Genomic DNA, 14,665 nt, shown 5'->3' with positions numbered 1-14,665 from the left:
CCCGGAACCAGGAAGAGGTTGAATAATATTTATTTGGAGTGAATCTGACCTGTTTGGGTAAGTCCAATTTGGCTCCCAAAGAGTCATTTGAGTTTTTGAAAACATAAATATTAGGCACATCAGCAGCATACTCATGTCAGAAATGATTTGGCTGGAAGCATTAACACTATTAAAATTGATAGATATTTTTAGCACAATGAAAAGCATCTTAATATTGAACTTACACTTAACTTGCATTTCTCCATCTTGTTAATGTCTTTCTTCTCATACCTTCATAACTTATATTCTTAGACTTTCATACATCTTATACTTTCCTTTCTTTATACAGATAAAATTTAAAACACCAATTGCTGAAATCTGTTTTGTAACAGTTAGAGCCTTGGTTGCTGCTTTAAGCTGGCAATGCTACCAGTCATCAAAAGCCTCGGAGTTCTTGAGAAGGATAAACTTTTACGTGAATTAATGATTAAAGAGTAAGAGACTTACTAGCTGACTGCATGGACAGCCACCCCCAGGTCAGAGGCTTTGAGGACAGTCATGTTCTGCTGATAGTTGAGACCTGTGGATTAGGAGCTTTTGGAAGACTTACCTACTGTTGGCCTAAGCAACGCGGAGAAAGTCGATTCCATTGTCCTCTTGTCCATGGTCCTTAAGAGTCTTTTGTAGCACTTGAAAGGCAGAATTGTTCAGTGCCTAGCATTGCTACTTTTGTGGGTGGAGTTTCTTCAGTGTCCAGTCTTTGCAGCTGGCCTGTCTCTGTTATACAAGCTTTTTAATAAAACATTTTAAATGTAGTATTCTCTAAAGCTCTGAGCATTTCAAGACTGTCTGTCTAATATAATCTCAGCAGATAAAATTCGTCTTTAGTTATTTGCCTTAAGCACATCAGTGGCTAGGTAAGGCTTTATCCCTGTAAGTAATTAATGTCTGGAAAACTGGAGCCAAGCTGAGAGGCTATGGAGGGATGTTTTACTCAAAGCCCTCCAGCCTGACTGTAACTGCTTTTAACTTAGTAGGTTAGATTTACATCTGTAAAAGACAAAGAAGTAGAGGAAAATTCCCTTTTGTAGTAGAAGCTTAAGTTTTATAAACAGCCTACAGGAAGGACTGGGTGGCAAAATATTTTGTAAATTTGAAGTACATTTTTATAGCCTTAAGTGTTTACCATCATTTGAAGATACATAACAATTTAGAAAGATTTTCCACCCACAGTTAAATTTATGTTGCATAAAAAAAACCTGAAAGCCTCGTTTATGGGTAGAAAATGAGAAACTCTCAGAGCATCCTGAGCAGAGGCTGTCTCAGGCCAGCTCACTGTGAGCCGCTGGCATCTGCATGGAGAAGAAGCAGACTAGAAGGGCAGCAGAGATAGACCAAACAGGAGAGAGAGAAATTTGAACAGGAGCATTAGATTGTGAGTGGACTTATGGCTAGGCCACATGGCCAAGATGGCAGCTGCCATAAACAGGGTTCTAACTGCTAATGGAAATTAGAAAGTTTTGAGATATAGCCACAGAAGGGCAGCAGAGATAGAACAAATAGGAGCATAAGATGTTTAGCAGAACAGGACATTTTTAGGTGGAGGGAGGTTCCCACTCTGTGACAGGCTACAGCTGCAGCAGGCAGTTAAGTTTTAACATGCCAGGAAGAGGAGAGAAACAGACAAGTTTAAGGAAAGAGATTGTTTAGCAGACAGGTAGATGAAACCTTGGATAGATGGTAACTCCTTTCATTTACCTGTCCACTGGCAGAGTATTGGATGGGCTTAGCTCCTTGTTTGGTTTATTTCCCATGGGTGAAGCAAAAAAAATGGCCGCTCGCTCTTGGAACTCTTCAGCCCAAGAATGCACCCAAGAACAAGATGCCCAATAAGCAGAAATGGCTAATTGGTTGAAAGCTCATCAGCTGGAAAGCAATGCCAGAGGGCAAAATGCCTGATAGGACTAGCAGTCTGAAAAGGCGAAAAGCCAAGTCATAAAGTCAAATGAGAGGCATAAAGCCGAAAGTCAAATGTACTGCTCATTGAGGGTGGTAATATAACTCACCTGTGGGAAATGTACCAGAGATCTTAGCCAGCGAACAGGGAGATGAACCTGTGATATTGGTTTAAGATCAGGATCCTTGACAGTCTCTGGCCATCTGACAGTAGGCATTGGGAGATCTTAGGGAGAGAGCTTATCTGAGTCATAGCACGAATGTCGCTCCTTTGTTACAGTTTTGGGAGAAAGCTGGAGGGGTTTCTTTGTGTTTTAACATGGTGGGTTCCATGCAGGTGAGGGTGACCGAAGCACAGGGAATAACATGCCAGGTAGAAAGAGCTTGAGTGAGAAGTTTATTAGAAAGGGGAGTGAGGGGAAAATTAAAGAAACAAAGAGACACCAGAACAGAAGAGAAGAGAGAGAGGAGAGCATGCATGAGAGAATACAGAGATTGAAGACAGAGAAGCATTTACTTAAAAGGAGCAAGCCTACATACACATGCATACTGAATCCTTGACATAGCCATGATGTTGCCATGCTAGGCATGCATATTCTACCCATCCTTAGTATGTGGTGTCAGCAAATGCCAGTTTTCAACAATTGTTCTTGGGGGGGGCTCTTTTTATATGGTATGGAATTGACCATAACAGAGTTTTTATTATTTTCAGATTTCTATCTTCGACAACAAGATAAAAATTTCAACAAGAATTCTAGCTTTATTTGTTTATTTTTCCTGAAACTCAGAGAAGAGCAACAAGAACAATGAATGCTTCTGTAGTAAATGCTCCCCAGGTTAGTGACATGTCCACATTTCTCTGAAAATTGCTTTTATTATTGAAACCACTTACATTTTTAATCTTAATCACTGGCAATGTTATTGAAAGTGTTTAATTTTGCATTATTCATCTATTTTCTCTTGTATTCAAGATTATAACTTTAACCTTTCAACTATATAGCAGAGACACTCTCCATTATATTTTTGCTTGATTTAATACTATGAAGTTATGAATTTCCATGGACGTTAGACTTGAAGTTCTAAATCACAAGCTATTGTAAATAACACTGAAGGACTATATTGATGTCCATTTTCTATATAGAATGGATCTGTGTTCTTTATAATAGAGAGGAAGGACAGACTCATGTGCCACATAGTTCCATTTCTGGAGTGCTCAGTTTTCCAGAAATAGGCTTATGAACATGGATATGCCAACACATAGAACTTTACACTGACATCACTGTGCAAGCTATAGAAAAGTAGAATTATAAAAGACTCACTGTATTTAAACCTAATGATAAATAATTTAGCATCCTAGAGAGCCCAGATGATAGAAGTAATATGTGGCTACTGTTGCTAAAAAGTTGACGTGTTTGTGAGGAGATGGCCCTATTCTGGTTTCTCTTTTTGCTATATTATGTCACACAGTGATGAGGGGTTTGTTGACACTGGAAATGTATGAGTCTTAGAAGAGATTGTGTTCAAAGCTCAGTGAGTAGCTCTCTTTAGGAAATTCTTATTTTTTCTTTATCTTTTGTCTCATTTTTCAGAAGGGACAAGAGCATTGGTGTCTCCACATTTGTATGGCATTTTGTGGAATATATTAGTAAGAATTTTCTTGGGATTACTGACTTGGTGCTACACATAAGCCTTTAAATTTTCAATCATAAATGCATTCCCCTGTTTATTTATCTTTTCTTTTGGAGAAAGAAGGCCCTCTCTAGCTTATGTTTTAACTCTCACTGAAGGGTTTTCTTACATCGGAGAAATTTTGAATAGTTGTGTCATATTTCAGGATATAAGGGTTTGTCTGCATATATTTACGGACATTGTACGAATGTATTATGCCCCTGGTTCCCTGAAGTCTGCACCAAACCCTTGGCACTGCAGTCAAACATTCTAGTTATTGCCATGTGTTTAGAGAGAATTAAACTAGGTTGTTATGGGTAGGTTTTCCTGGCGGTCTGGTCCCACTGCCACGACAGCCCCAAGTAACACACAAAGACATTGCATTAGATATAATTCTGTTGGCCAGTTACTAGTTTCTTATCGGCTAGCTCTGTCTTAAATATTAACCCATTTCTATTAACCTAAGTACTTCCACGTCGTCTTATCTTACTGGAGAGAGGGGCTGGCGTTCTTCTCTCTATCCTCCATCTTGACTCTCCTCTCTACTACTTCCTCTCTCCTCCTAGTCTCCTAGTCCCACCTATCTTTCTTTCCTATTGGCCAACAGTGCTTTGTCCATTAACCAATAATAGAAACATATTTACAGAATGACATCTCCCATCACTAGGTATCTCTGGAGGAATAGCAAGTGACTTTTACTTCTGAGACATATCTTGAGATTGATGTACACTTGTGTAATTATTTAACACAGCATATTCTAGTTTTTTGAAAAATAAATGAGTAATTGTAAATGATAGTTATCTATAGTCCTGTTAGAAGAGTTACAATGTCTCTCATTCTATTAAATACATTTATGTGATAACAAAAAATAATTTTTTTCTTTACCTGAATACATTGCCACATATGCTTGTATTTACATATATAGCCTTAATTACCCCATAATGGAATTTATGGAATAGTTATTTTCAGGATTGTTTGTGTCAACTTTTACGGAAATTCAAATAACATGTTGTCTAACTCTCCTTTTCTATTTACTTCATGGTAACTATTCCTCATGAACTAGCTTCACAAAGTTTTTTATTCTGTATGTTGTTTGGAGCATATGGTATATGAAATGATTTTACACTCCTTATTCTCAAAGAGAAACTGAATCTAATTCAACCATGGATTCTGCATTCCATATTCTACCTCTTTGTTCTAGGCAGGGTTCAGCACTGTACCTATGCCTCAGGATCTGAACTGAACATCTTGGAATAGAGTCAATTGAACCTAACTTCAGACACCATTGGTGTCCATATTTAAGAAGGGTCCACAGCTATACAATTTCAAAGCATACATTTGCTCATAATAACTATACCATCTGAGACGGGACAATGAGATTCTGCTTGATGTCAGGACATACTTTATAACGGTACATTCCTGCATCTAGAACTCAAATGTGGATGTTATTTATATTCCATAAAAGTCTGCTGACTGCAAGACTCTAATGTCATCTTGTTTTCACAGAGATAAAAAGTACAGTAGACTGAATATTTAGAAAGTATCTTTTATTAAAATTAAATTGTGCTTTTGTTTGATGTGTTTCTATGTGTTTGCCAGAAAGTGTCTGTACTAGGCATGTCTCCTGCCTGTAAGTTGTAGCATTGGATCTCATGGATCTGAGATTAAATTCTGTTTTGTAGTGCCATTTGTGTGCTGGGAATAAAACTTCAATTTCAAGGATTTTAAGGCATTATACACTGCCACCTGGAGACAAATTTTTCAGATTTAGGAATTGTAGCAAATCTTTTATGCTACTTGGGTCTTAGAAACCAATAGATAATTCCTGGAGGAGAGAGACCCAATGGATGTAAGCAGTGTACTATGTCTTCCCATACATTGTCATTGAGGGAATAGCAATGCAGCACTTATAGAAAACTCTTGTCAGTTAAAACTTTCCATCCCTCATCTATATCAAAATCGTCTCTCTAATTCATTAGATCTCCTTACTCAAGAAATCATTTTGAGAAGCAATGAATGCTCAATAATTAATTTTCCATTGCAGGGTGTGTTGTCACTCAGGGATGTGGTTGTGGACCTCTCACAAGAAGAATGGGAATGTCTAGACTATACTCAGAGAGCTTTGTACATGGATGTGATGTTGGAGAATTACAACAATCTACTTTTTGTGGGTAAGAATTCCCTTCATAGAATTCCATACTCATCTTTTTTATTTCCCTACTTTGTGTATCTGTAAACTCTCTGAATCTAGAAAATCCCAGAGATGAGGGACATTTTGCTTACCAGCACAACTTTTTAATGGTGCTTCATTTATATTTTCTGTGTTATCTGGAAGAGTAGCAAATGCTATATTCACCGTGATCTCTTTAGCCCGCCTATCTAATATACAAATAACATATCAAAGATCAAAGAATATTGAATAGTGCGGACATGGAAGTATATTATAGTACTTATCATAATTAGAATATGTCCCTTCTGTTACTGGATGTAACTCTTCAGCTATTTCTTATTATGGACAGTGCAAAAGGTTTTAGACAAAGGGATGTTAATTATGAGAATGTTGGTTTGTTTATTTTTAAAATAAGATTGTTGTGTTTTAGTACTGGCACAACATGATTTTAATATTTACACTTTGGAGGGTGAAAGAATACATGCTGAATTCCCTGCTATTCTGGATTATGAGTTGCAAGTTATGAGAGTGTCTCTAAAACATAAGAAATGTGGAAATATTGCCATATGATCCTTCACAGTGCTTCTTTCTCAAGTTCTTTCCTTCCCCAACACATATGAGTCTTATCATAGACAGTGTTTACATAAGAATGAGATGGCTCTTCACAGGAATGACCTAGGTTCTCTACATATGTATCACAGACATTTAGTTTGTTCTGTTTGTGGGACTCCTAGCAATGGGGTCAAAGCCTTTCCCTAATGCTTTGGTTTGCTATTGGGGAACTATTTCTCAGTGTTGGTTTCTTCCCAAGCCTAAATACAAAGGAAGGAGCTTAGATATACCTCAACTTGATATGCCATGCTTTGTTGACACTCATGGGAGACCTGCCTCTTTTAGAACACTAACAGAGGAAGAATCGAAGGGAGCACAATGGGGAGGCAGGGAAAGGAAACTTGAAGAGAGGAGGGAAGGGAACCTACAGTCGGGTTACCAAATAAATGAAAAAGTATGAGTACACTACTATTGGTCCTGTGGTTTGATATATATCAGATAACAGATTATTTTGGTCTTTTTGGGGGGGTCTTTTTTTGAGGCAGGGTTTCTCTGTGGGTTTGGATGTTGTCCTTGAACTAGCTGTTGTAGACCAGGCCGACAGGCTGATGTCAAACTCACTGAGGTCTACTTGCCTTGTCTCCTGAGTGCTGGGATTAAAGGCATGAGCCACCAATGCCTAGCTCAGATTAGAATTTCTCATGAGCATCCATTTAGTGAATGTGAAACAGAAACTTCATCTGTTAGGAGTTCTGTCCCTAAAAGTTACTAGTTTATATGTCATAGAAACCTAAGAAGACATCAGGTATTGAATCTGTTACTCATGCATTCATTGCTATTAATCACAATTGTACTCATTTTTCAGAGAACCATCACATATGTCTTAAGGGTGAGAAGGTCTTGCATGAGGAGACAGAGCATTTTATCCATGATCATGCAAGTATCCAAGAGGAAACTTACAAATGTAGTGAGCTTGTCAAAGTGGTTCTTGAATCCTGCCTTCATACACCTGATGACACAAGTGATCCTGTAGAAAATTACAGTAAGTACAGATTTGGAAAACACAGAGATGCTTCTGTCGTAACCTTAAATCTCAACAGACACAAAAATGGGAATGCTGGAGAAGAACCTCGCAAATGTGAAGACTATGTGACCTGTTTAAATTTGTTTTCTGTCATTAGCCAAAATGAACGATATCACACAGGCGTGGAAGAACACAAAAATGATCACACAGGCGTGGAAGAACACAAAAATGCAGAGTCTGATAAATCTTTTGTCTGTGAAAGAGAAATGACACTGAAAGAAACTTATAGTGGGAGGAAACCACACCAATGCAGGAAATGTGGAACATGCTTCAAGACTCACTCCAGCCTCATTAGGCATCAGAGAACCCATATTAGACAGAAACCTTATAAATGTACAAAATGTAGTAAATCATTTCTGCATTCTTTACAACTCAAGGTACATTACAAAATCCATGCTAGAGAAACAGTCTACTCATGTACAGAATGTGGTAAATGTTTTGCTCATAAATCAAACTTTAGAAGACATTACAGAATACACACTGGACAGAAACGTTACAAATGTAATGAATGTAACAAATCCTTTTTTCGTTCCTCATCTCTAAGAATCCATCAGAGAAGACATACAGGAGAAAAACCTCATAAATGTAATGAATGTGACAAACGCTTTATCACAAGCTCTCTTCTCAAAAGACATCAGATAATACATACAGGAGAGAAACCTTACAAATGTAGTGAATGTGATAAATCCTTTAACATAAAATGCAATCTTAGAAAACATTACAGAGTCCACACAGGAGAGAAACCTTACAAGTGTATTGAATGTGACAAATCTTTTGCCCATAAATGCAATCTCAGAATTCATCAGACAAATCATACAGGAGAGAAACCTTACAAATGTACTGAATGTGACAAATCTTTTGCCCAGAAATGCCATCTTATAAAGCATCAGAGAGTACATACAGGAGAGAAACCTTACAAATGTACTGAATGTGACAGATCTTTTGCCCAGAAATGCCATCTTAGAAATCATCAGAGTACACATACAGGTGAGAAACCTTACAGATGTAGTGAATGTGATAAATCCTTTACCCAGAAAGGGTCTCTTACAAAACATCAGCTTATTCACACAAGAAGAAAGACTTACTAATGTAGAGAATGTGGCAAACTTTTCGGTTGTCTTAGAAGACATATGAAAAGTCATATAGGTGATAAACCTTACATAATGTGGTGAGTGCTAGAGATCCTTTACACAAAAAGAAAAGCTTGGAATGTATACATTTGAGAAACTTTAGAAAGCATTGAATGTGACAAAACCTTTCTCAGAATATGTTGCAGGATATTTGATTAGACTCTGAAACCTGAGTGTTAATAATATCAAACTTGGATCAGGGTTGGAGTCTAGAAGTACTTGATAGGAAATAGCCACATGATATAGAGACAGATAGAAACACAGGAAGGAGTAGGTAATAACTTAAGAGTCTTTCACTCTTTTTGGGTTGAGGTGGTTGTAGGGACACTCTCTTTCTGGATCTGTAGCCAAAGAAAAAGGTCAACAGGTTGTGTCTTGCTTGCTGATCTTGCAGGTTTTCACCCCCAGATCTAACTCCTGAGTCTGTGCCAGTAAGTAAAACAGTAGACACTTAGTTAAAAACTACATATGGTGACTATGGCAGAGTGAGTGCAGGAAGACTAGAATTCCCACCAGTGTTCCACTTGAGCAAAAGGGTGCTGATTGCATGGTTGTGGAGCCACAGTCAGGTGCATTCTCTAAACTTATAGGAAAATGATATGGACACATCAGGAAATGCATACAGAAGAGAAATCTTACAAATGTAGCAAATGTGAGAAATCCTTTAATTTTTGCTCATTTTTTAAGAGTACATTATAGAACTCATTCAAAAGAAAACCCTTACAGTGGTCGTTATCTTAGTTTGGGTTGTATTGCTCTGAAAATACACCATAACCATGGCAACTCTTTTAAAGGAAAACACTTAATTGCTGTTGGTTTACAGTTTCAGAAATTTAGTCCCTTATCTTCATTATGGGAAACATAGTGACATGCAGAAAGACATGCTACTAGAGAAGGAGCTGATCCTTAGGAAGGAGAAAGTGACCTGTATACTAAATATGGCTTGAGCATGTTACAGACATCAGTCCCTGCCTCCCTGGCGACACACTTCCACATAGAGCCACATTCCTGATTGGTGAAGTATTTAAATGTGAATCCACAGGGACAATATCTATTCAAAGACCATAATTGATAGTATGAGAAACCTTTAATCTAAAAAAACATTGCCCTGAGTATTTATATTGAAGAGAAAACTTACAAATGTATAAGGAAAAGTCTTTACCTGCCTCTCAGTTCTAAGAAAAGATCTGAAAATTCATACCAGCAGAAAAGTTTTCATGGAAAAAAAAATGTCATGTTTTAACTAAGCTCTGTTCTTAGCTACACTATGATTCCACACTAGAAAATCATGAACATGAAAAACTTGTGAAAGCCTATAGGTTATGTTAAAAATCATAGAAAAACATTTAGAGTTTGTTATGCAAACAAATTTGAATATATAAAAATGGAGGACAGTTTTCATTAATACTTTTTAGTTGTTCAAACTCAAATACTTCATAATGATTACAAAGCAGAGGAACTTGAAGTATATGCTGTTGTGTTATAGTTACCTGGACATTGGAATGATATAATCTGAAAGGAAGCTGATTAAGCACAAGATTTTGAAGAAATCCTGAAACTGAAATGATTCAGTGTTCTCAAATGTAGAAACTCAGACAAGTTATGCACCTGAAAAGGTGGATTTTACCCATCAAAATAGTGTGCTCTTTAACTTGGAAATATGCCTACAGATATGTAGTATGCTCCATGTGTGCATAATTCATAAGCTATATTACGTGCTGGTTTTTAATTTCATGATAGCAACTGTGTTTGAGTCCCTTATGCTCTGGTAAACGACTGCTTCTCCATATTCCTGTACTTAATTCCAATAAAGCTCATTGACAGAAAACATTGGACTTGATACTGCTTTCAGTTTCCATTTCAATTGAGTAGATGCACATGCATTTTGCACCTTCCCAGGAAATGTCTCATTAGACATGTGCTGAACCCATGGATTTTTCCTCCAAACCTACTGTAAACAGAGACTTGATAATAGAGTCGCAGTTCTCAAACTGGGGCTTGTGAGCCCTTTGTGATTTAAAGACCCTTTTCATGGTGGTTGCCATTGTCAATGGTTTTAGGAACTGAGATACTATGCCTGTTGTCTCTATGTGGGTTGCAACACTAGGAAAGTTGGAATCACTATGTTAGAGAAATGGCATTTGAGTCTATAAAAAGGAAAAGATTGTTTGTACTCGATTGCTCCAGGCTTAGATTCATGGCAGTGCTTGATTAAGTTATCAAGTTACCACACATACAGAATGTAGATACTTTGAAAGCTCAAATAGAAAGCTGCTTTCTTTCTTGAATTAAAGGAGTAACAGAGAAGCCTAGAAAAGGACAAAAGACTATAGAGCTATAAAACTGTCAGTGACAGACATTGTTACACTCTTCCTGCCAGTCTGGTCCCACTACTGCATCAGCCCTAAATGAATACACAAAAACTTTATTAATTATAAACCGGTTGGCCAACAACTAGGGCTTTTTATTGGCTAGCTCTTAATTATTAACCCATTTCTATTAAGGATTTCTACATGTTTTTTTTTTTAACATATCGATCCCAGTTCCCTCACTCCCTCTGTTCCTCCCTCTTTCCTCTCTCCCATCCTCCCCTGTCCCCCCCAGCACCCTCCTCTCCCATCCCCCCCACTCCACATGTAGGGTAATGCCTTTCAGGAGGGATTATCTAAATCTGTCAAGTCATTTGGAGTAAGGACTAGACCTTCTCTCCTGTCTCTAGGTCAAGGAGTATCCTCCATGGGGAATGTGCTTCCAAAGTCCTTTTGTGCACCAGGGATACATCCTGGTTCCACTGTCTGAGGTCCTTTAGACTGCTCAGGCCTTCTAGCTGAGACCCATGTTCAGGGGGTCTACATCTGTCCAATGCTGGTTTCCCAGCTATCAGGCTGGGGGACCAGTAGCTCCCCCTTGTTCAGGTCAGCTGTCTCTGAGGGTTTCTGTAGCCTGGTCTTGTCCTCCCTCTCTGCATCTGGATTCCAGTTCGGCTCAGTGTTTAGCTGTGGGTGTCTGCTTCTGTTTCCATCAGCTACTAGAAAGGGCTCTATAATGGTGGATAAGTTAGTCATCAATCTTTTTATCAGTAAAGGGTATTGATAGTAGCCTTTCCACTGTTGGATATAAATATTCAAAAGATGCTTCACAATTTTGTTTTCATCTAAAGTGAGTTTGCTAACTTTAAAAATTGTGTGGCATGATAAATTCAAACAACATGCACATTGGGCTTGCCTGGATGTAAGATGTAACATAAGAATACAGCATATGAAGACACATTTCTGAATGCTGTATTTACAACTTAGACTGCAAATGTCTCTGATGGAAAATTAATGGGATGTAAAATGTTTGATTAATGCTTACAACCATATGTGTGGTACTCCATGAACTATATTTTGTTTTATCATATCCGCACTGATTCCTTGTAGGATTATTATCTACAAAGATGTCACAGCATGCCTAGTCTCGGGGACAAAAGACACTGTCTTGAAGAGGCAAGCGGTAAAACAGGGGTTTTAGAAGCATGGAGGAATTTAAATTGCAGGAGCTCTGGAATTGCCACCATAGCAAAGAGAATGCTGTTTGCAAACAACAGACAATGCAAATGCTCTACTAGATTGTTTTAAGATTTATTTTAATGGCAGAATAGTCTGGCAACCATAAGATGGGTGGGGGGAGAAGAAACACAGAGCAGTACCCACTTCAGGGTAACTCAAAGTTACCATCAATGGAAAGTTATCAACAACAGAATATTGAAAGCTATGTCTGTAAGGAAAAAGCTGTACAAAGCTGCATACCTCTGGCAGCTGGCAAGGTGGACCACTAGGTGAACATGTCATCTGCAGTGGATTTAGGGTGAGAGGTTAACTGTGGGAAGAGGATGAGCAAAAGAGCAAAAGGCCGCCTCAGAGTGGGGTCAGGAGAGATGGAGACCCCAAGAAAGAGATCTGGTCAGAGAGCAAACCAGGAATTGTGACAGACAACACTTTTAAGGGATGTGCCTGGTTCACAGGGAAGCAAGCACCCAGCTTGTGGTGACAGGAATGACCACACCTCTCCACAGGTGATGACCTGAACTGCCACCTCCTACACCACCACAGGCGGGCCTGGAGCTGACAGTGTCCTTCTGAGCAGCCTCAGCTAGCACAGCCCTGCTCCCCTCCCTCCTGGGTCCCAGCCCCACAGCTCCTCTGACCTGGGAGGTTCCAGGGCTGCTGACTGTGACTTTCCCAGGCCGCCCCTCGTGGAAACTGCAAATCCTGGGAATTTTCAGGTCCTGGCTTTCCTCACCCAGTTCTGGACCAGGAGGCTCTCCGAGTACAATAGGAAATGGCGGAATTTCCGGTTCCTTCAGTCTGGTTCCTTGGACAGTCTCCTCTTGGCTCAGCCCACTACACCTCGCTTCCGGTTCCAAATACTGGAAACTAGCCAAGCATGGGATCATTTTCATTATTACTTTCATCAGACATACTTATTGCACAAACATACAAGCTGCCTTAGCACTCAAACACATCAAATCAAATCAGAACAAACCAAACTCCAAACCTAGTGGAGCATGGTCTGCTGGAGACAGTTTATTCTCAACGCTAAGCATCCAGAGAAATGTTTAACTTATTTGCTTGTAACCTTCTGTGTTTGTGTTTCTGATGAGCAAACAGCTATATAATAAGCCTTCCACTAAAGAGAAAGGGGGAGGGAGAGGGAGAAGGAAAGGGAGAGGGAGACAAACAAAAAACAACAGAAAAAAAAATGGTCACAAAATCCTTTAAGAAAATTGCACAAAGAGGCTTGTTTTAATTCCTGCAGGGATGTAAGCTAGTTCATATAGAAAAATCCAATTGGAGTTTGCAGAAATGATAAGTGAATTACCATATATATTTCCCTATAATGATGAGTTAATAAAAAATGAAACTATTTAACAGGTACAAATTTATCCATATAATACAGCAAATTTTAGATTTGAGAGAAGAAATGTGATGATTTTAATGTAGTCATAAAAGATCTATGGTAAATTTTCATATTTGGTCATTGTGAAAGATTTTAGAGTCAGGGAGTAGGAAGAAGATACTTCAGTACAAAGTATGCTAGAAGCCACAATCCTATATCTAACATTATATCCAATGTGAAAAAGTAGAAGGAGCATGGGCACCTCAGAACAGAGATATGGGTATCCACTCTTTGCAAGTAAATGCAGGAAAGTTTGTCAGTTTGTCTCTCACAAGGAAAAAATGTTGATTTTAAAAGCATTAATGGAGGTAAGACAGTAACTTATCCCAACCTGTTAGATAAAACTGAATGTCCACAATTGCAAATATTGTTTGAGAAAGCTGTGTTCTGATAATCTTTGAAATAAGCCATAAAACCCATCTTCTAAATCAGTTGGTGATTTACATATATCAACAGGGTAAGAGTGAGCAAAGGGCAGACCACTGGGAATATCATAGTGTGTAAAAAATATCTTAGAGACCTTATTGACAGCATTCAAAGTTCTAAGATATTGTGTGTATTTGTCAATGACCACACTCAGTTGTGAACACTCTGTGACACATCAACTTGCCATGCACACAGTATGTCTCTACACTGTTAGAATACAGGGCCATGAGAGCCACCAGAATCGATCAGCAATAGGCCGGTCAGCACCATTGTATCTTCTTTGTAACCAACATCCTCTCAATGATACTCAGTAAAACACATGACTTTTAATGTATTTTGTCACTTACATACTGAATATGAAAAAAAATTCACAGGTTCTATTGAACAAACTTAAAAGAGCCAATTAGAATCTGCGACTCTCTGTGTTGTGGGGAGGTGAGGGACATTTAGAGGCATGCAGAGAAATATATGACTATAAAACACTCTGTTTAACAGAGCTCAAGGTGATCCTGTCTGTGTCGACACTACAAATAAAAGGCGTGTAATGAGTCACAGCTTGGTTGTTGCTTCCCTTGGACTCCTAAAGTAGTGTCATAGTGGGAAGACAGTTTTCTAAGTAATGAAATGGATCCTGTTCGAATTTTTGGTCAGTGACACAGAAAGAAATATTGGCAAAACTTTGGAAAAGTGGCTAAAAGCCTATGACTGGGATGGTGGCAGGTCTTAAGAGAAAATACTCTCAGGATATTAAGCTACCTGTAT

The 14,665-nt window shown here is 38.5% G+C and overlaps 1 protein-coding gene across 1 annotated transcript; it reads left to right on the top strand.

The window, feature by feature from the left end:
• Positions 1 to 2,720: 2,720 nt before the first annotated feature.
• Positions 2,721 to 8,953, top strand: LOC127215578 (zinc finger protein 54-like). Its single transcript, XM_051175982.1, has 4 exons — positions 2,721 to 2,771; positions 5,648 to 5,774; positions 7,191 to 7,637; positions 8,934 to 8,953. The coding sequence occupies exons 1-4, from the start codon at positions 2,742 to 2,744 to the stop codon at positions 8,951 to 8,953; spliced, it is 624 nt and encodes a 207-aa protein (XP_051031939.1). The 5' UTR covers positions 2,721 to 2,741.
• Positions 8,954 to 14,665: the final 5,712 nt, after the last annotated feature.

The sequence above is a fragment of the Phodopus roborovskii genome, unplaced genomic scaffold (assembly GCF_943737965.1).
Source record: "Phodopus roborovskii unplaced genomic scaffold, PHOROB, whole genome shotgun sequence".
Taxonomy (NCBI): domain Eukaryota; kingdom Metazoa; phylum Chordata; class Mammalia; order Rodentia; family Cricetidae; genus Phodopus; species Phodopus roborovskii.
Note: the sequence above shows the minus strand (reverse complement) of the source record. Positions and strands in the feature narration are given on the sequence as shown.